General features: G+C 40.9%; 1 protein-coding gene across 6 annotated transcripts in view; it reads left to right on the top strand.

The window, feature by feature from the left end:
* LOC121284923 (partitioning defective 3 homolog B-like) overlaps positions 1-22,950 on the top strand; it is an 885,862-nt gene that overhangs the window by 85,488 nt on the left and 777,424 nt on the right. For all 6 annotated transcript variants that reach the window (XM_041200843.1, XM_041200844.1, XM_041200842.1 and 3 more), the window contains exon 2: positions 16,076-16,177. In XM_041200843.1, coding sequence (XP_041056777.1) covers positions 16,076-16,177 — 102 coding nt within the window. The remainder of the gene's footprint in view (positions 1-16,075; positions 16,178-22,950) is intronic.

The raw sequence follows: 22,950 nt of genomic DNA, 5'->3' as shown, positions 1-22,950 counted from the left end.
TCCTGATGGTATTAAGTGTTGTTGCAGCTACTGTCATCCAGACAAATTGAGAACATTGCATCACAATCCTCACTTGTGCTTTGTAAATGGTGGAAAGGCATGGGGGAGTGGGGCACATAGGAGTTGGGTCATCCACTTTAGAATACCTAGCATCTGACCTGCTCTTGTAGCCACATTATTCATATTGCTGGTCCAGTTAAGTTTCTGGTCAATTGTGACCACATCAGGATGTAGCTTGTGGAGGATACAGTGATGATAATGCTGTTGAATGCCAAGGAGAGATGGTACAGTGACAATTTATAGCACAGTCGATGACATCTTTCATCTCTTTGCTGATGATTGAGAGTAGACTGATGGGGCACTAATGGACTGGATGGATTTGTCCTGCTTTTCGCAAACTGGACGTACCTGGGCAATTTTTCACATTGTTGAGTCAATGCCAGTGTTAGAACAGCTTGGCTAGGGTTTGGCTAGTTCCGGAGCACAAGTCTTCAGCATTGCATCCAAGATGTTGTTGGGGCCCATAGTATTTGCTGTATCCAGTATGCTCAGCAATTTCTTAATACCACATGGAGTAAATTGAATTGGTTGAAGACTGGACCTGTGATGTCAGACATCTCAGAAGGAGACGCAGATGAGTCATCCACTTAGCACTTTTGGCTAAAGATAGTTGCAAACATTTCAACTTTGCCTTTTGCACTCGTGCTGGGTTCTGCTATCATTGGGGATGGGTTTGCTGATGGCGTCTCCTCCTGTTATTTGTTTAATTGTCTGTCAACATTCTGGACTTTTAGGGCTTTGATCTGAGCCATTGATGATGGGATCGCTTAGCTCTGTTGGTAGGACGTTACTTCTGCTGTTTAACATGCAGGTAGTCCTGTTTTGTAGTTTCACCAAGTTGGCAATTCATTTTTGGTCATGGACATGAATCCCCTAACCCAAAATACATTCTGTGCCCTTTCTACTCTCTGTTCTTTTTCCAAGGGGCATTCAACATGGATGAGTACTGATCCATCAGCTGATGGAATGGTAATCAGCAGGAAGTTACCTTTCCCATGTTTGACCTGATGCCATGAGACTTCATGGGGTCAAGATATTAGTGAAACCGGTAGTCTGGTAGTTTCATGGTCATCATTACAGATATTAGTTTTTTTATTCCTGAATTATTTATTAAATTCATTTAAATTCCCCAGCTGCCATGATGGGATTTGAATTCATGTCACTGGAGTATTAGTTCAGGTGTCTGAATTACAAGCTCAATAAAATAATCGCTATGCTATTGTGCCCTCAACGGGTGAGGGGACATGCTGGATACCAGAAGTTTGCTTCAGTTTGTGAGTTGTTTAAATGAGGAACAAGAATATAGTTGTTTCATGACCGTTGCCTTGGCTTCTTTAAGTAATGGGATCAGATGGAGCTAGAGCCGAGGATGTAAGGAACAAACATTCTCGCACTAAAAGGGCCGGAAATTGGTATAATTGGAAGTGCTACTGATGACTGAGTGGCAGCAGTTCAATAGCACTGAAAGGGGCATCATTGCTCCCCTCTCATTCACTCAATCTGCTTTTGCATACAACATGAAAATGATGTAGCAAGGGAATACCGCCAAACAAAGAAAGTGTTGGTGAACTGCAAGAGCTGCTTCCAAAGCGTATGCAAACCGATGGAGCATTTCCTACCTCTTCTGCCCAGATTTTGTTCTTGTAGTGCGTCGGTGACATTTGCAATTTTGCTTTAGCTTCTGAATGCTAAATCTCCCTGAGCAACAAGTTCTTTTCACTGTTCACAGTTGATTAAAGACACTATCTTTGTAGATCATTCCAGGACAGTACAAACAGTTGGCATCAGACTCCAAGAGCCTTGGACTTAATGCCAGTTAATTGGATAGTTTCACTTATTTTTAAACTGTTTAATTTATAATCTTGATAACTATTTTGTTCCTACTTTATTTTGTTGCTTTTTTGTCTTAAGACAGAAATTGGTTTTGATATCTACTTGGCAGGCATAAAATTATTTTCAAATGTTTTCATAAACTTCGGTAAAGAAACAAGATCCTGTGTGCAACATATTAAATACAGGCCAAAAAGGCAGCTTCAGTATGTATCTTTCTCACTGAGTCTTCAACTCCAAATAGGCTGATTGTATTCATCCCTCATGTAGTTTTCATATTATAGAAGATTATAGTCTGCTGCCTTAATGGCTTAGTTAGACTGGCGCAGTAAGAGTCAGGTGGAGCAATGGGTCCATAGGTGTTCTTAATTCTGTTGACTAGAATTAGGGGCAGGAAAGATGAAAGTTGACAAGACATCCTGCTCTTAACTGCTGTGCAGCGACACCTTTTGTGAAGTGTGCATCCATGGTCTTTTATAGAATCACATTAGGCAGAATCATCCCAAATATGCACTAAGTGCGATAGCAGGCGGGTAAAATGATGTTTGGTAGGCAAACAAACCTTGAAGACCCGAGTGAAGTGCAACCCGCCAGGAGCACATTGCTTCTGTTCTGTTGTAAAACACGTCGGCGTGTTTTCCAGCCAATGTGGGTGGATAATCCAGCCGGGGGCAGGGGGAATGAGTCTGGGGGTGTTGGCCTTATAATAGTGTGCTGATGTATTACAAGTAGGTTCCCGATGTCCAATGGCGGGAAATGTGGCCTGCCATTGGTGAGCTGAGCGACGATCGAAAACTGGTTTCACGCCATCGTGAAACCGATCACACCATAGTGTCGGGCAAGGAAAATCCCAACCATTGCTTTCAGCACAGAGACAAGCCAGTTGGTGAAATCTGGTGTTTATGCTTGATACAAAGCACTACCATCTCTCTTCATCGAATGCTATCAGCATAATGTTCTATTCCTTTTTTATTGACTGTTTTCAAGAGATATCCTGTTTACGGGTTTTCACACCTTATCGTCCCAAACCCACCGCATTACTTATGCATTCCCGGGAAACGCACCACTTCCATGGCAGGCGGCTCGCATTCGCCCACCACGCCATCACCTCACTGCTTCATCACGCCAGGTGCCACATTTCAAGTACAGCTGCGCTTAGTGCTTCAGCCCAGGACTGCAACAAAGAAGATGTGGCCCTGAAGACTGCAGCCTTCAATCGCCTTTTGGACACTGTGGAGGCCCGCTATGATGTCCTCTACCCCTGCTCTGGCCACAGGAGGGGCACTACATTACCATTCCGGCTTGGTAGGCAGTGGCAGCGGTGGTCAGTGCCAATGCTGCACAGAAGAAGTTGACCATCCAGTGCAGATAGAGGATGAATGAACTCATCCATGCAGCCAGGATATGGCAACCATCTCATCACTCTAAACTCACATACTCAAGCCCATCACACAATCACTGGCATCTCACTCACTGCCAGCTCAAGGGACATCACCACCCATTTTCTCTCACAAACCCTCGTGTCCATCTGACCGCATCACCTCTGGAGACTACATCCTCAGCCCTCACCATTTTGAGGCCACTTGCACAGATCAACACCCTGGGATACCCTCCTTCCCCAGTACAGCTCTCGTCCTACAGCCTCTTCCCTTGCCTGCGGCCACTTCTCCCTCTTCCCCAAGCAAGACCTTGCCCTGCAGCCATTGAAAAGCCACCTACATATGGCTGATCTGGTAGGTAGAGACCTACCCATGAGCCCCCCTAAAAATCATGTGGTGCTGTCTGTGAAGCCTGACGCTGATGCCTGTGAGTGCTGAACGAAGCAAGGTAGGCAAACAAACCTTGAAGACCCTTGAAGTGCAGCCTGCCAATTGCATGTCGCTTCTGTGGTGTTGTGAAACACATTGGCGTGTTTTCCCGCCGATCTGGGCGGACGATCCAACAGTCGGGGGTATGGTAGTGAATGAGCCTAGCGGGCTGGCCTTATAATGATGTTCTGATGTATTAGGATGAGGTTCCTGATGTCTGATGATGGGAAACATGGCCTGCCATCTGTGGGCTGAGTGGACGTTCGCAAACTGGTTTCACGCCATTGTGAAACCAATCGCGCCATATTGTACGCTCATGCCACCGAACACGCCTGATGCCTTCGGGCACAGGAAATCCCGACTGTTGTCTACAGCACAGAGACAAGCCAGTTGGTGAAATCCAGCATTTATGCTTCACACAAGACCCCTATCATCGCTCTTCATTGAATGCTATCAGTATAATGTTCTATTCTTTTATTATTGACTGTATTATGTTTATGGCCCCTAGTTTCACTCTCCCCATTGTGGGAACGTCTCTTTGTTTAACTTATTCCTTCATAATTTTGAAGATCTCCATCAGGGCACTAGTCTTTTTTCTAGTACAGACTTGCCTGATAATTATAATTTCTCAATTCAAGTGTATTTCTTGCAAATGTTTTTTGCAGCAACTTCAGTGTCTTTATATCCTTTCTATACTATGCAGACTAGAAATGTGCACAATACTCTGATGTTGTTTAACTAAGGTCTTGAGGTTGAGAACAAGATTGTACATGGCTGCTGCATCCAGGACTGACTAACATGCTGATAATCATTGCCAGGTTGAAATGTGACACCCACCACCAACATAAATTGGCACGTTCAGGAGTAAGACTACACTTCAAAAGCATTTAATTGGTTGTGAAGCACTTTGGGATGTCCTGAGGTTGTGAAAGGCACTATATAAATGCAAGTTTTTCTTTCTTGCTTCCAAGGCCTTAACTATGCGGCAACAGCATAATCGATTGGAATGATTGGCAGATTTTTGCATTCTACTTAAATGTAGTATACTTGAGCACCTTGAGAAGTATACAGCATTGTTCAGGCAAGGTCTGCATTGACAAAAGGAATATTTTGGTTGGGGTGCGAGGGGGTAAAGAGGGCAAAAGAAGAGAGAAATGTGTTGATAATTAATTTCAAAATAATTTATGAATGAAAGCTTAACCACTTCAAATTGCTTTAGCTCCAACATAACCTTTTTCCTTCAGGCCTTGTTGCTTTGTTCCCCCACCCACCCACCACCACCCCCCACCAACTTTTACACCCATCTTTACCATAAAGGTACTTTGCTCCACCTTTGCACCTGCTCACAACAAACTTTAGTCAAATGGCCCAAGTCACTTTGTACTTTGTATGTATATGTGTGTCTATGTTGTCCCACTTCCATTTGCTGTGGACACCTTTCACACTGTTTGATGTTCTCCCTCCACTACCTATTTTCTTTGGCCTACCTTCATAGAAATTGGATCCATTGGTGCCATTCTTAACAATCCCTTGCAGCCACTCAAACTGCTTTGCTTCTTGTGCCATGTCCTGCTCCTATTTGTCAGTTGCATTATCCAGAAGTACAGGATCAGCTTACACTGTGTGTCGACCTTGTCCACCACCATTTTAGACCTCTCTTCCTCCACCCTCCACAAACTCCAGTTATGTAGAATTACATAGAATATATAATACAGAAAGAGGCTTAGCTGATCTATGCTGGTGCTAAGGCTCCACTTCTGCCAAGAATTAATTGAGAACTCTGCAGACTCCACTCACTCACTCTCCCTCATCCCTGCTTCATGCCTAGCTTCACTAGTTTTCACTTCTCTCCTGGCCCACTTACTTCAATATCATCAACCATCTCATTTTCGTGATATTCTTCGTAAATCACAGACTGACCCTGACCCCTTTAGGGAAGGAAATCTGCTGCCCTTACCTGGTCTGGCCTGCATGTGACTCCAGACCCACAACAATGTGGCTTACTCTTAAATGCCCTCTAAACAAAGGCAGTTATGGCTGGCCTAGCCAGCGGTGCACACATCCCATGAACAAATAAAAAAAGATTGCTGCTTGCCGCCCATCCCCTAACAGTGGAAGCTCATCTATAAGACCATAAGACGTAGGAGCAGAAGTAGGCCATTCGGCCCATCGAGTCTGCTCCGCCATTCAATGAAATCATGGCTGATCTGATAATCCTCAACTCCACTTTCCTGCCTTTTCCCCATAACCTTTGATTCCCTTACTGTCTATGTTGGCCTTGAATATATTCAACGACCCAGCCTCTGTAGCCTTCTGCAGTAGAGAATTGCACAAATTGACTACCCTCTGAGAGAAGCAATTCCTCCTCATCTCTGTACTAAATGGGCACCCCCTTACTCTCTGATCCTAGACTCTCCTAAAAGGGGAAACAACCTGTCAAGCCCCCTAAGAATCTTATATGTTTTAATAAGGTCGTCTCTCATTCTAAATTCCAATGACCACAGGCTCAACCTACTCAACATCTCCTCATAAGAAAATCCCTCCATATCTGGGATCAACCTCGTGAACCTTCTCTGGACTGCCTCCAATGCCAGCATTTCTTTCGTTAGATAAGGGGAACAAAACTATTCACAGTATTCTAGGTGTGATTTAGCTAGTGCTTTGTATAGTTTTATCAAGACTTCCCTATTTTTATACTCCATTTCCTCTGGAATAAAGGCCAACATTCTATTTGCCTTCCCTATTACTTGTTGAACTTGTATGTTAGCTTTTTGAGATTCATGCACAAACCCCTCTGTGCTGCAGCCTTCTGCAGTCTTTCTCCATTTAAATAATATTCAACTCCTCTATTCTTCCTGCCAAAATGCATAACCTCACATTTTCCCACATTATACTCCATTTGCCAATTTTTTTCCCACTCACTTAACCTGTCTATATCCCTCTGTAGATTCTTGTGGCATCCTCACCACTTGCATACCCACCTATTTTTGTGTCACCCGCAAACTTGGCAATAGTACATTCAATTCCTTCATCTAAGTTATTAATATATATTGTAAATAATTGAGGCCCCAGCACTGATCCCTGGGGCACTCCACCAGTTACAGGTTGCCACCCTGAACATGCCTCCCTTATCCCAGCTCTCTGTCTTCTATTAATTAGCCAACCCTCTATCCATGCTAATATACTACACCCAACATCATGGGCTCTTATCTTATTAAGTAGCCTTATGTATGGTACCTTATTGAACACCTTTTGGAAATCCAAATATATTACATCTACTGGTTCCCCTTTATCTATCCTGCTTGTTACCTCCTCAAAGAATTCTAATAAATTTGTTAGGCATGATTTCCCCTTCATGTAGCCATACTGACTCTGCTTGATTAGATTATATATTTCCAAATGCTCTGCTAGACTCTAATAGACTCCAACATTTTCCCTTTGATAGATGTTAAGCTAACTGGCCTATAGCTATCTGCTTTTTGTCTGTCTCCCTTTTTGAATAACGGTGTTACATTGGCAATTCTCCAATCCTCTGGGACTTTTCCAGAATCTAGGAATTCTTGGAAGATTACCACCAGTGCATCCACTATCTCTGTAGACACTTCCTTTAATATCCTAGGATGCAACCCATTAGGTCCAGGGGACATATTGGCCTTTAGCCCCATTAGCCCTATCTCTGGTGCTAGTTATTGTATTTATTTCTTCCCCCCCCCCCTCTTTTGCCCTTTGATTATTTAGTATTTTTTGGGATGCTCTTAGTGTCTTCTGCCATGAAGACTGAAGCAAAGTAGTTATTCAACTCCTCTGCCATTTCCCGTTTCCCCATTATTATTTCCCCAGTCTCATTATGTAAGGGGCCTTTGTTCATTTTGGCACCTCTCTTCCTTTTTATATATTTAAATAAACTCTTACTGTCTGTTTTTATATCACTTGCTAGTTTACCTTCAAAGTTCATTTTCTCCCTCTTTATTACTTTTTGGTCATCTTTTGTTGGCTTTTTAAAACTTTCCCAATCCTCTGGTTTACCACTATTCTTTGCCACATTGTATGTTTTCTCTTTTAATTTGATACTGTCCTTTATTTCCTTGGTTTATCCCCTTCCTTGAATCCTCTTCCTCACTGGGATGTATCTTTGTTGTGAGTCATGAACTATTTTCTTAAATGTCTGCCATTGTTCATCAATTGTCTTGTCTGCTAAACTGCTTTCCCAGTCCAGCCAACTCTGTCCTCGTTCCATTGTAATTACTCTTATTTAAGTTTAGCATAGCTGTTTCCGACCCAGGTTTCTCTCTCTCAAACTGATCGCTACATTCTACTATATTATGTTTCCTAGTTTCCTAGGGGAACCTTTACTCTGAGATCATTTATAAAACCTGCCTCACTATACGTTACTAGATCGAAAATAGCCTGATCCCTGGTTGGATTTACAGCATATTGTTCTAAGTAACAGTCCCGAATACACTCTATGAATTCTTGCTCGTGTCTACCTCTGCCAATTTAATTTTCCCAATCTACATGAAGATTAAAGTCACCCATGATTAATGTACTGTCTTTTTTACATACCCTCATTATCTCCTGATTTATTCTCTGTCCCACAGTATAGCCACTGTTTGGGGGCCTGTTGCCAACCCCTACCAGCGTCGTTTTCCCCTTGTTATTTCTTACCTCCACCCATATGGATTCTACATCTTCTGATCCAAGATCCTTTATTGCTATCATACCTATTCCATCTCGTACTAACAAAGCTACCCCACCTGCCCTTTCAAAAAGTCACATACCCCTGAATATTTAGTTCCCAGCTTTGATCCCCTTGTAACAATGCCTCCATAATGGCTATAAGATCAGACCCATTAACCTCTATTTGTGCCGTTAATTCATTTATTTTGTTCCGAATAATATGTGCATTTAAATAAAGAGCCATTAATTTTGCCTTTTTATCATTTTTTCCCCTTTTGACCCTATTTGCTGCTTTTCTTTAATGTTTGTATATCATTGTTCTCTCAAAATTCGCGCCGCCCCCCCCAACATCTGCCTATTCTTTATCGAGTGACCTCGCAGTGTCACACTTAGGTCATCACGAGATATTGCTCCCTCCCCCCTTTGAATTACTTGCTGTTGTAGGAAGCTGATTTGAATTTAGCCACATGTAGAAACAGTACTGTATGTCTATGTTCTCCAGATCTGTAGAATCTGCTCAATTATGCTGTTCCAACAGGAATAATGGCAAATAATTGAATTAGATTAACTGCTTAATGGCAATTAAATCCTTCATGGCAATCAAGCTGTGTAAACAGTTGATTTCAAATGGATACAAAGGACCCATGTAGTCATAATTTCTGACATAATTTGTGACTTGTTCCCTTTTGTAATGTTATTTTTTTGTCCTTTTTTCTTTTAATTTTGCTGAAGTTTTATTTGTATTCCTGGGCAGCAGCATTGTCGTTGACTGCAGGGAAATGAAATCAACATTGTAATTACTAACTGTATCTTTGGAATGGTTGTCAGGCGTGGGGGAAGAGGAGTCTTCCGTGAGTTATTTTTATAATTTGAAGAACATATTAAATGTGCACAGATTGTAGGCAGCATTGGAACAATTGTTTTAACGAGGCAGTGTGTTCTTTTTAAAGATATATATGTTGTAGCACATGTGCAAAGAGATGATTCTTGCAGAAGCTGTAATGAAACGATGGTAATTATGTTACAGTGACGACTACTATCTTTTGAAGATAAATGTTTTGTACAAAGATTTAAATCTGGGCAAGTTTCAAGGAGAGCTTCAGCAGTGAACAGTGAAGACTTTCAGTCTTGCACTGTCTGACTATTGTGGTGACGTTGAATTAGCTTGCGTGTGAGTGAACTTAAAAGGGCTAGTACTGCCAGGTAAAATAAATTCCACTTAAATTTATTTCATTTTCATGGAAAATGCTCTCAAAATGGTTGCAATGAAATGGGATTGTTTTGCCACCTCTTCAGTTATCCTTCTCACTGCCCACCCCAAGCCCTCCACCGTCCCCCAAAACCTGGCCAGCATGGGAAATCATCAATGCGATGGAAATAAGTTAGAAATGGAAGAAGTTTTAATTTTATTCTCTCATAGCAATTGAATTACATTCAAGTTGGCGAGCTTTGACAGTGTTACAATTATGAGATTTATAAGATTATTACGTTTTGGGACCGTGTCTTTAACTTTGGGGTAAAATGAAGGAATGGAGATCATGTGACCTGTTCTGAAGCATTCCTGACATTGCGCCTAGGTGGTTTGCTTGTTAGAGATTAAAGAGTGCCCAGGTTGTTTTATTGGGAAGAAGGTGCAAGGTGTTTGCACTTCGAGACAGTGGCAGCAGCCTGCATGCTAATATTGGTTAGATTGAGAGTCTCCAAAGCCCCAGAAGTGTTGAGAATGTCAGGTTGTAAACAGTTGTGCTTTAAACTGACCATTTAGTTCGAAGAATAAAGAGAACTGGGCTCTCAGGGATAACTAATCAGCATTTCTGCCTGGATACAAGGCTCATTGATTTACATTGCCATGCTGACATGGATCTGGGCTTTGAGAGAAGGATTTCTAAGATATCCCTGAAAACTTAGAGAGACGGACAGTCTGCCAGGATCTGGGAGAGAGCGAGAGAAGTTAGGATCAAAAGTCTCCCTGGTCCATCATGCCAGAATGCAGATGGAAGCTCATGCTCGCCTTGAAAAGACCAAATTCATGAGGAGCTAAAACAAATCTTGCTCAAGATGGAGGAATTCCAGCAATTATCTCAATGTGAAGTCACACTGAAGTTTGAAGTTACCAGGCTGAGAAAAGAAATGAATAGAAGTAAACGCTTGGGAGCTTGGAATCATTTTGAACTGATTCTGAGAGAGTAGAATGCCTCCTTAAAGGGCAGTGTAAGGTGTGATTTTTCAGTTGTGTTAAAAATAAGAGGGGGTATTCCATTCTATGGTCTGAAGTACAAGTTACCTTCAGAAATAGTGTTTATTCAATGGTGTTTTTAGCCTTTTGCTGCAGTAAATGTCTTGAAATGGGAAATTTTGTGCCATCTTTTCAGCTATTAACTGGAAATTCAGATTTTGTTTTAAAAGTTATAGGTCTCTATGGAGATCATAACAATGAGCCTGTATGATGTGATTCATTGTGTCGTGATGGGTTGCTCTGGAAATTCCCTTTGAGAAGGAGTTTACCCATTTTGGCAGTTAAGGCACTGTCCTGTGATTGGGATTTGTGGCTTGTTATAGAATCATAGAATGGTTACCACACAGAAGGAGGCCATTCAATCCATTGAGTCAGTGTGGTTCTCTGCAAGAGTATTTCAACTCATCCCACTCCCCTGTGTTTTCTCTGTAACCCTTCAAACCTTTTTCTTTTTAGGTGCTTATTCAATTCCCCTTTGAGCGCCACAAGTGTAACTGCCCCCAACACTCTCTCAGGCATTCCAAATCCAAGCCCCTAGCTGCTTTTAAAAAAAAAAGGTTTTCGCATCTCACCTTAGAACCATGGAAAAGTTACAGCACAGAAGGAAGCCATTCGGCCCATCTTGTCCATGCCAGCCTGAGGACACCCAGCTGCCTTAAGTGTCATTACATAGTAAAATTAATTCAATTTTTGAAGGCCTTCTGCCATTATTGCCCTAATTGGCAGATGCCAGGACCTTTTATGTGAACGTTGTTGCGCCCATGTGATAATCTGTAGGATTTAGAGTGAGGTGTTACATTATAACAGATTCTGCCTTTTCAGTTGAACATAACAGATTCAGTGGCAGTACGGTATTTGAAGAAGTGCAGTGAAGTCTCCCTGCTGTCCCAGCCAACCACTTCACTAAAGCAGGTTATCTGGTCATTGCCATATTGCCGGTTATGGGTCTCGCTGTGCACAAATTAGTGCCATGTCTCCTACATTACAACAAAGCTTTGCTTCAAAAGTACCCCGTTAGCTTAGGACTTCTTGAACTCATGAAAAACGCTATATAAGTGCATTTGTTTCTTTCATGTATGTTTATTATTCTTCAGTGCTTCTTCAGGAGTTATCCCTATTGAGGTCAGCGTGAAAATCATGCCATCAAAGCCACTGTGGCAGATCCTGTGCGGGATTTGTGTGGCATTGAACACTTCTTTGGGGAAAATGGCTCTGGCCTTTGCTCACGTTCTGGCTGTCTGTGCGACAGATACTAAATTGAGAAAAAAGCTTTTTATTTCAATAGCACATTCTGTGACATTGGGAAGTATGCCTTAACCTGCCTAGTATCAAGGTAAAGAATTGTGAAGCTCAGGAATAGCAGTAAGGTCTGAATTGCACCTCGCCTTGTGTTTCTCCTCTCCTCTTAAAAAATGACCTGAATATACGCTGTTACAAAGCCTGGGCATTGAGTCAATCGATGGGGCTAATTGAGGTGTTTAAGACAATTTGAGGTAATTTATAGCTTCTTTCTATCCTTTTTCCTCTTGTGGGTGGGTGGGGGGAGAGTCTAAAACAAGGGAGCATGACCTTGCAAGTAAGAGCCAGGCTGTTCAGAGGGTATGTCAGGAAGCACTTCTTCAGACGAAGGGTAGTGGAAATCTGGAACATTCTTTCCCACCCCCCCCCCCTCCAAAATGCTGTTCAGACTGGGTGTCAATTGAAAATTTCAAAACTGAGATGAATAGGTTTATGTTTGCTAAAGGTATTGAGGGATATGGAATCAAGGTGGGCAAATGGGGTTAAGATGCACATTAGTCATGATCTTGCTTAATAAAGTAACAGATTCAAGGGCTGAATGGCCCTTGTTCCCTATGTAGCTATGAGATTGCACAGTCTCTCATTCCGTTTCTAACCATAGCAAATCAAGATGCTGACCGACATGATGAAAAGTAAGTTTTAATCGCAGAAGAACGAAGCCTAAAGAAGTATATTGAACAAAAAGTCAGATCAAGTAACATAAACATTTTTAAAAAACTCTTACTTGTGTCTGAAGGCAAACCAACGCTGACTCTTCATGACTGTATCTCTGCTCATTTCGGAATGTTATTTCAACTCCTTAAGCCCTGTAGTGTCATCAGCAACAACTTTTCAAAAGTATTCATAATCTGAATGATGGAGCATAAAATACAATGCAGTGCTCAGATTACTATTCAGCTGATTCTTTTTTTAAAACTGCCCCTTTTTCTTCTCTTTATGAAGGTGCTGATACCTGCTGTGATACAGTCCATGAAAGAAAGATTTGGTTTTATCTAGCACGTTTCACAACCTCATGATGCCCCGAGCACCATATAGCCAATGAAGTACTTGTGAAGTGTAGTCACTGTTGCGATGTACGAAATACAACAGCTAATTTGCAAGCAGCAAGCTCCTGCAGACAGTGATGAGATAATCTGCTTTAGTGATGTTGGCTGAGGGGTAAATATTGGCCCGGATGCTGAGGAGAATTCCTCTGCTCTTCGTTGAAACTGTGCTGTGAATTTCTTTGATGTCCGCCTGAGAGGGCACAAGGGAGCCTTGATTTAACATCCCATCAGGGCATGTACGCAAATATAAATTGAACCCTATGGATAAACGCATAAGATAATTTTGTACCAGGTCATACAGCAAAGGCAGAAAATGTATAAGAGCTCCTGCACTTGATCGTCATCTGAGTGCTCTCTACCAGGAAACGCTCCTGAGCAAAAATACCAGGATCCATTATGAGAGGGTTTTTATAGGCTGTAGAAGCACCTGATGTTACTCCACCTTTAAAACTGTATGGAGATTAAAACAAAGTAAAATCATATACTCCTCAGCATGTTTTGTCATCCTGTAGGTAACAACACAATTAACAAAACTCTACCCCTTCTAAACCATGGCACTTATCCAAAGCTGGTGATCAAACAAATGTTTTAATATAATGTAGAGTTTATAATGCAAGAAAAAAAAGGAGCACTTGACCCAACTAGTCTATCTCGGTCTTAATGCTCCACATGAGCCTCCACCTACACTACTTGATCTAACCTGGACAGCAATATCTATCCACACCTTCCTCCCTTGTCAAAAACAGAATTACCTGGAAAAACTCAGCAGGTCTGGCAATGCTGCCAGACCAGCTGAGTTTTTCCAGGTAATTCTGTTTTTGTTTTGGATTTCCAGCATCCGCAGTTTTTTGTTTTTATCTCTTTCTCCCTTGTGTTTACTAGATTCCCCTTAAATGCTTATATTATTTGCCTCATGGACTTCATTTGCTAGCAGGTTTCATTTTCTCACCATTTTCTGGGTGAAGAAGTTTTTTCTAAATTCCTTAATGGATCTATTTGTGACTGTCTTATATTTATGGCCCCTCATTTTTAGATTCCTTCACAAATGAAATCACCTTTCTAAGCCTGCACTATCAAACCACTGCATAACATTAAAGACCTCCAAAGTTACCTCTCAACCTCTGAATTCCAGCCTGTTCATTCTTCTCGGACAGCTGCAGTCTCTTGTTTTTAGTATTACCTGTGTATGTCGTTTTTGCACCTTTGTCAGTGCCGGTCTATCCTTTCTTTTGTAATATCATAAACAGAACTGTGCACAGTAAGTAAGGTTTAACAAAGCTTCTTTACAATGTTTTTAGAAAACTTTCCTGCGTTTTAATTCTATTCCTTTAGAATTTTCAGAATTCCATAGTTTTAGTGGACAGAAAAACAAAGAGATAGGTATATGAGTGCATGCGCACGCACACTTTTGCAGCTGAACAATGTTGTGAATCGTCATGAAACTGTGTCAACTGGTAGGGACCTTTTAGGTAATTACTGTAATTTCAAAGTATAGAGCTATTAGTAACCAAAATGGAAGCTGAATCAAGGCTAGACAGTTACTAATTAGTTTGTGTGGGAGTGTGAACTACTGTGCGAAGCATTATGTTGCCATGGTGACTTTTTTAAAAACAACATTTTCTCCACTACTGTGGTCTCCTCAGCAATCCCTACTGAGGGAAAAAAAACACAAGTTAACTGTTCTCGAGTTGCTTCAGAGGATTTTTCCTATTTCTATTGAACTGTCACATTGATTGATTCCTGCCGGCGTACAATTTCATGTTTTCTAATTGCCATCCACCTCTTTCCCCCATCCCAAGACATCAGCAATTGCTCAATGGGAGTGCTGTATAACCCGTAAACTTCTCACTCAGACGAAAGTTCCATTCCAGAGGCTTCAACACAAAAGGATGCTGAGGGAGAGCGGCGCTGTTGGAGTTGCCGCATTTCGTTTGAGACTTTTAACCAAGACCCAGTTTGTCTTCTCAGGTGGAAGTAAAAGATTCCATTACACTATTTCCTACATTACAATAGTGATTCATTCCATTACCCCTGATAGTAGAGGTACAATGCCTGTGCAGCCCTTTCCCAGTGACGTGTTTATGTGTAGCAGTGGGAGCTCATCATTTTTATCAAGCTCATCATTTTTATCAAGCTCATGCTTGTCGGCATAATAATAAACGCAACTTGCATTTCTAGACTGCCTTTTAACATGGTAAAATATCCAAAGAAATTCATAGGAGTGACAATCAGACAAAATTTGACGCCGGACTATTTAAGTTTTTTCATTCTTTCTTTGCAAGTATGCCACTTTAAGGTCACAAAGTGTAATTGCTGAGGTCAGGTTAGAAGCAAGTTGATCTTAAGAGGATTCAAGACGATTAAAGATCAATGATTTATCTTCTTTTAAGTATGAGTCTCGAAGTCAGTCAGATGGTGTTTTCTGCTCCAGGGTAGATTATCGCTATGTTGAAAATAACTGGTTTTCCTTCGTCACTTTTTTTTCACATATGACACAGAATATTGCTTGTATGATGCCCAAAATGCGATCGACAAGTCTTAATGTTTATATACATCGATCTTCAATGGTTGTAACGATTTTAGTGTTTCTGTGAGCAGTCAGCTAAAAAGATTCATTGCAATATAAACTGGCATGATGAAGGGTTGTTCCATTTGACCCACGTGGATTATTTCCAACAGAAAAAAGTAGAATTGATCGTGCTTTGTAAATACAAGAAAAAGAGTTAATACAAACTGCTTCTGGGGAAAACATGTTGATAACTGGTGTAGTGTGAATTTATATACAGGATTTGTCAAATGCCCAACAGCACTGCCACCTAAATCACAAAATAAACCCCCAATTTTATTTTCTTTTATTTCATTCTGGGGATTTGGGTGTCACTAGTAAGGCCAGTGTTTATTGCCCATCCCGAGATACCCTTGAGAAGGTGGTAGTGAGCCACCTTCTTGAACTGCTGCAGCCCACATGCTGAAGGTGATCCCACAGTGCTGTTGGGTAGAAAGTTCCAGGATTTTGACATGGCAATAATGAAGTAACAATGACACATGTCCAATTGGCACGCAATTTCCATTTTTGATGGTCACAATCAAAATATACTTTCTTTCCCCCCATTGTACAGGATGCTGGATATTCGATTAAGATTCACCATTTAGAATATATGGATGGAGGAATACTGGATCCAGATGACATACTGATTGATGTCGTAGAAGACAAAGATAAGGTAAAGGCTCATTTTTTGGTTTCCTTGTTACCGTTTTTGCGAACCTTCTATTGTGATGATTATAAACCCATGGGACAAGTCATTTTAGCCTTTTTCTAACTCCCAGGTTGAAGGTGTTATGTTTGGATTCCATACTCCTGGGCTAGTGTAGGGGGAAAAAATTGAAATCAGTTGGGGGTTCCTGTCTCTGATGGATGTTCCACTTAGAGCTGCCAACCCTGCAGGATTATCCTGGATATTTAGGAACTGAAAATAAATCTTCTGGGCACTACTGTACATCATAAATTGAATAATTTTGTTTATTAATTATAAAAAATATTGGAGCTGTTTGACTGGGCAGACTGAAAAGCCAAGACACAAAACTTCTGGGAATATATCCATACAGAATTGGCAACCCTACTGCAGTGATCCTCACTGAGCTGCATGTTGAGACAGGTGAGGAAGCACCAGGTTCAACTGTGGTACACTGTGTGGATGACTAGCTTCTCTAATGAAGAACGGCCACTTGGCTGAGGTGCTTGGGCACTTGGCCTCATTGATACACTGTGCATATTTTAGCAAGGATAGCGGAGACTGAGGGCGAGAGGAAACCTTTTGCAATTCATTGATCAGGAATATGGTCATTCAGAGGCCTTGGTTTCAGAAAGATGTTAATGCAATGGAGGTGGTGCAGATAAAATGGATGGAGGTGATTCTCAGACTCGTGTGGTAAGGTTCATTAATAGGCTAATGGGATGGTGCAAGCACTCACAGGAGGCACGATAGAGTAAACATTGAGCTGAAAGACTGGAATGGTGTAGATATAAAGTTGTTATTAAACTTTAAACTGTGAACACATCATCAGGAATGAGCATGGAATCGGCAAGTGTCAAGCTAAACTAGAGATTAAAGTTTAAAAAAAACTTTATCCCTGGAGCAGCTATTGTGGAGGGAAAATGCATAACAAAAGCACTTCCCACTATGTGGGCTAGCTGTTTTAAAATAATGATAGATGAACAAATGTTTATAACTGAGAGTGCAGATTGACTGAATAAGTGTAGGCGGAGATGACTGTGTTGTCATTAGGCTTATTTAATACATAAGCCAGGTAAAAATTCAACTAAAGCCAAATATACATTTAATCTATGCAATGCACTTAATTCATCACCTCAAATTGCTTTTAGGACAGCCAGTTTCACTTAACTAGCCATGCTGGTTATTTAGCTGAAAATGCTGTCTTCAGACAGTAACTTAAAGCAGCTTTTATATTGGCTTTCCACTGTTCCTTTTTGACAGCTGAATATAATTCAGCTATTTTACTTGGGTTTTTCTGTGACCTGCATGAGACCTAAGAACCCTGGGACTTTTTAACTAGGTTAAAGGTGCTGCATAAAAGTTGTAAGCAGCAGGACCCACCAGCATTGGCATATCATTTAATCCCAATGTAAAAGCACGTCCAGATTGTTGTTCTGCTGTACAAGTGGCAAACGTTTGAAAATTTACAAGCCCACTATTTTGCTTCACTGAAATCAGTTAAAACGGTGGGTGATTGGATGCTGTGGGAACACTATGGTTTTCATTGTAATGAATACTCTGATAGAAAAATGCTACTGATGAACAAATAGTATGCAACAAAAAACCATCAGTGAATAACCATCAAGTAATCCGACCCCAACCAGTCGAACTATTCAAATCACACTCCATGGCCATGCTGATTTTTTTCCATTGCGCTTGGCATTTTGCTAAAATAATTTATAGTATAATGAGCTGAGATTTAATTTTAATGAAGGTGAACCAAAAAAACCCAAAAACATATATAGCTTTTGGATCTGTAATCAAATTCTCCACAGTGGGGATTCCACATTCTGCAGATAACACCCAAAGCAAACAGGGTTCTTGGATTTCTGAGGAGGAATCTTTGGCATTGCAACAAAAATATCAGAGTTATAGCTTACCAAATATTTGTTAGTCCAATTCTGGAGTATGCAAGCTGTGGGATCCTTATATGGCGAGAGATATGTAAATAAGATTGAAGCAATCCAAAGACGATTTTGCATGAATCAGTATGGGAAATACTCCAGTGTCACATCCTTGATCAAAGATTCGGAATGGGAATCACTGCAGCAAAGGAGGGAGAAAAATATGCTGACTATGTTCTATAAAATATGGAATGGACAGAGACAAGTGCTTGGTGTCCTTTGGCAATGGCATAACATGAGGTAGCCATTCACATAGACTACAAAAACCATTTTTTTTGCAAGATGTTATATCAACAATCTTTCTCCCCAAGGAACAAGTCACAGCCCCATCACTTGAAATCTTCAAAACCCATCTTTAGATTATTTCCATTTAAAGGTTTTTATCAGGACTAACATCTCAGTAGATCATGTCTGGTTTAGCTCGCACTACCTATATAAATGTTGGTGGAATACGGATATTAGTCTGTGACTTTGATACAATGAAAGCAGAAGCAGAAGAAAAACTGATGTAGCCCATCTTTCAGTAGCTTGAAGAACTTTAACTTGCTCTCTTTTATGATCTTGGACATGCTTTCCACACTATTCCCGAAGCTGGGATGTAAGAATTGAACCATTTGTCTCAATGGTGCCAGTTTTGGTTCATTGCCAGCACTCCTGCTTCTGAGCCATAAGGTTGTGGGCTCAAGTCCTATTACAATGACTTAAGTACATAATGTAGGCTCGCACCTCAATGCAGCAATGAGGGAGTGCTGCACTGTCGAAGGTGTTTTCTTTCAGATGAGGCCCTTTTTGATCTCTCAGGTGTATGTAAAAGCATTTGTGGCATATCTGAAGAAGTGCAGGGGAAATCTTTTGGTGTCCTGATCAATATTTATTGCCCAACCAACACTATTGGTCAATTATCTCATTGTTATGTAGGATTTTGTGCACAAATTGGCTGCTGCATTCATTCATCACGACAATAATGATACTTCATGGGCCTTGAACATTTTGGGATGTCTTAAGGTTGTGAAAGGCACTATATAAATATGAATACAAATCCTTCCTTCCTTTCAATGTTTTGCATTTTAAGTGTTCGTGATTGACAATGAACCCCTGATTCATTGCTGTGAATGTGCGGGCATAAGAGACTGCTGGGATTAAAAACAGAACGCCTTATGCATGAATACGTTAAGTAGGTTTTATTACATTTCCAAAAACTATCACTAAGTAAGATTGATGATGGATTGTTGGGCACTTTTTTAGCTCATAGGCAAAAGAGCAATAGCTATCCATGGCTACACAAAATTGGAAATTATACAAAGGCATATTCTCCCTACATGGGCTTGGATTCCAGCTGCCCAATTACTTACTTGGATTGACTTCACTTCTATTTTGACTATGGACAAGTGAAGTTGATTTCACCTTCTCCTCCCCTTTTCACCAGTGCTGCCTCCCTTCTCCAAGCTTATACCATTGTGATCTGACTGATATGGTAGGACAATTTTGAAAAAAAGGATTTTGAGGGAGAGTGGGATACATGATGTGGAAATATAAATTGGTGGCAAAGTTATCTGTGGAACCCAAATCAAAACTGTAATTAGAATTGGAACAGACTTCAAATAAAAAAGCAGCTGAGAATATTGCAAATTGTTGCAAAGCAATAATATGACTAATTGGTTTCGAGGTTACAAGATTGCAGAAACTGAAGTCAATCAAATACAGCAGTGAAAAAAAAATGTGTTGCATAATCAGAATACCAAATAATACAGAAGAACAGGTTTAATTAAAGGGAATTTGGAAATTTAGCAATGTATTATGAAGCAGGTGTGATAACGTGACTGGGATAGTACGACTGAATGTTAACAGTGAAATGGGATCTCAGTGGGAGCAGCGGAGCATTTCATGTTGTATTGTTCTTGAGTGTTTCATTCCTCTTGGCTTGAGTCCACACTGTGCCCCATCCCTGATCTGAATGTTTATTGCTGGAAAGTGCAAAGTAGCCAAGGGGAAGGTATTGGATAGAAGCAAGATGATGAACCTTGACCATATTGCTTCCTTGTGACTTAATATTCCCCAAAACTGTAACTCTCATAAAGCTGCAGACTTACGGTTTATCACAAAGACCATTTAAGTGAAGCTGCCAGAGCTTGTGACCTGTAACCTCTACCCGAGAATAAGTCATTATCTTTGAACAAAGAGGGAGAAAACTGGTGGGCTCAAACTTAAGAAAACACATTCCTACCTAATTATTGGTAATAAGCATGTCTTATCCTCAGATGTGTAATTTCACATTGGATGGAACTTGAGCTTAATTGGTAACTTGGCTCACTTCATTGGTTAAGTTCCACTTCAGGACTTTGAGCATCTGATTGATTTGGTGCTGACGGAGTGCCATCATTACTCGAGGTGCTTTTCTTTTGGATGAACTATTAATCTACAGCCCAGTTCAGGTGGATGTAAAAAAAAAATCTTTTGCAGTGTTTGAAGAGGAGTGGGAAATTCTCCTGATCTGCTGACCAACATTCTTCCCTCACCAAAATCTGATGAAATGTGGTTACTTTAGCTTGCTGTTTACAGGACCTTGCTGTGCATCAATTGACTTCTGCAGTTGACTTCATAATAAGTGTCCACACTTCCAACTCTATTGGTTATGGAACTTTTTGGGTAAGAATATGATGAAGTGGTACATAATTGCAAATCCTTCCTTAGTTTTCTGAAATCTTCCAGACCAGAAGGCAAACTGACATTTGTCATTAGACTCGTGGTAAATGTTCTTGCTGTGGGAAAGGTCCATTTGCAAGTGGCCAACAAAGCTAAAATAGCTCATAATCATAATTTTTATAAGTGTGGTCAGAAGGTGCATTTTTCAGACTGCAGGGAACAAGATAGAATTCCTTAATAATAGGAAAGAGTTTGATAGCATAGATGCCGAAAGATGTTTCCACTTGTGGAGAATCCAGAACTATGGCCATAAATATAAGATAGTCGCTAATAACCCCAATAGAAACTCGGGAGAAATTTCTTTACTCAGAGTGGTTAGAATGTGGAACTCACTACCACATGGAGTAGTTGAGTTGAATAGCATAGATGTATTTAAGGGGGAGCTTGGTAAGCACATAAGAAAGGAATAGAAGGATATATTGATGGAATGAGATGAAACCCGTGCAGCTTAATCATTGGAACAGACCACTTGGATAGAACAGCCTGTTTCTATGCTGTAAATTCTGTGTAAGATTAATTTACAAAACTGCAAGATGGAAGGAATTTCTAGGAAGCTCAAAATTCTAAAAAGTCTCCAAATTGGGTCTCGTGAAATTAATCAACTTTCACAAAGATGGGAAAGTGTCCATGATAAACCACCACTGTTTTGGTTGATCCTCAGTTTGAAATGTTTACTGAAATATTTTTGCCATGGCAGCCATTGATAGCCAAATGCAGTTAATTTTTGTTTTCATATCAATTAATTTGTTGTATTTCTGAGCCCACCGTGGTCCATTATCTTCTGTATGGTGATATTAATTGTGTAGCAATAAGTTGCATGTGCCAGGACTCCCTGATGAGCTGTCTACCATGTGCCAACTTCTGGTTCGGTAGCAAAAACTCATATTGGCAAGCAATATTTCCAGAGGTATGTTGGGAGTGATTTGTTGCTTTTCCATTGTGTAGACTATAATCGCAACAACAATCTTAAAAGCCTCAGCATTATCAGTCAAAGTTTGACACCAAGCGGCATTGGATATTAGGATAGGTGACCAAAAGGTTGGTAAAATAATCGGGTTTTAAGAAGAAGAGAGAGGCTTAGAGAGGAAATTCTGGAGCTTGGGGCCTAGACAGCTGAAGGCATGGCTGCTGATATTGAAATGGAGGAAGTTGGGGGGAGGGGGTGGTGCATGAAAGTAGCAATATCTCTGTGTAAGCTACTTGTCTACAAGTTATCAATCCTACCAGAGCAAATGAATAATGGTAGGAACACAAGTTGTTTACTGAGTTGAGTTATTGGTCTCCTTAAATTGCATTTGCGATCATCATGATGGAGAATGGGTGCTAGTTGGGTGTGGTAAGAGCCCTTTCACTCATCCCCATCAATATCCCTTGACATGAATTTCAGGACAACATCCCTGACTGCATCAGTGCGATATTCTCATCTCTCTCGCCATCTGTCCTTGTTGCTTCTCTAAATGCTCTTGCCTATTGATGCTGAATTATGAGCAGTTTTGTGCTGTGGACTCCTGCCCACTAGCAATTAAGCAATTAAGTTTTAACACTGACTAGATTCATTTACTGTAGGATTCTTCCAGCTGCTGGGAGAGATTGGATGAAAATTTCACATAATCAGTTTGGACTATGTTCGGATCACTGCACCGCTAGCTACTGCACCAATTTTCTTTTTTTAAGAACCAAGGGGAAGCTGATGATGCATTGTATTTGGGCACTGACCGATTTGGAGTTACTTTGTGGGTCAGGAGAAAAGGAATTAGCAATGAAAGGTCATGTTAACGGGAAATGGTGGGAGCAGAGGATCTGAGTTACAAAGAAGAAAGAGGATAATGCACGTTCTGTTATTGATACACGAGATAATACAATAGGAGCTGCAATAGTTAGAAAGACAATGGCTGAAATTTTGCGTTGCAGGCACGGACGCCTGGCCAATCCAAATGAGCATGAAATTGTGCGAGAACATGTTGGACGAGTGTCCCGACGTCATCGTGCCCTTGCGCCGTGTTGCAGTCAGCGGGTGCGCATGGGAGTCTGAAGCGTGTCCGCTGACAATTAAACGGGCAATTAAGCCCATTAAAAAGCCAATTGTCTTGAGTTTTACGTTGCCCGCTTGCT

The sequence above is a fragment of the Carcharodon carcharias genome, chromosome 12 (genome assembly GCF_017639515.1).
Source record: "Carcharodon carcharias isolate sCarCar2 chromosome 12, sCarCar2.pri, whole genome shotgun sequence".
Classification (NCBI taxonomy): Eukaryota; Metazoa; Chordata; class Chondrichthyes; order Lamniformes; family Lamnidae; genus Carcharodon; species Carcharodon carcharias.
Note: the sequence above shows the minus strand (reverse complement) of the source record. Positions and strands in the feature narration are given on the sequence as shown.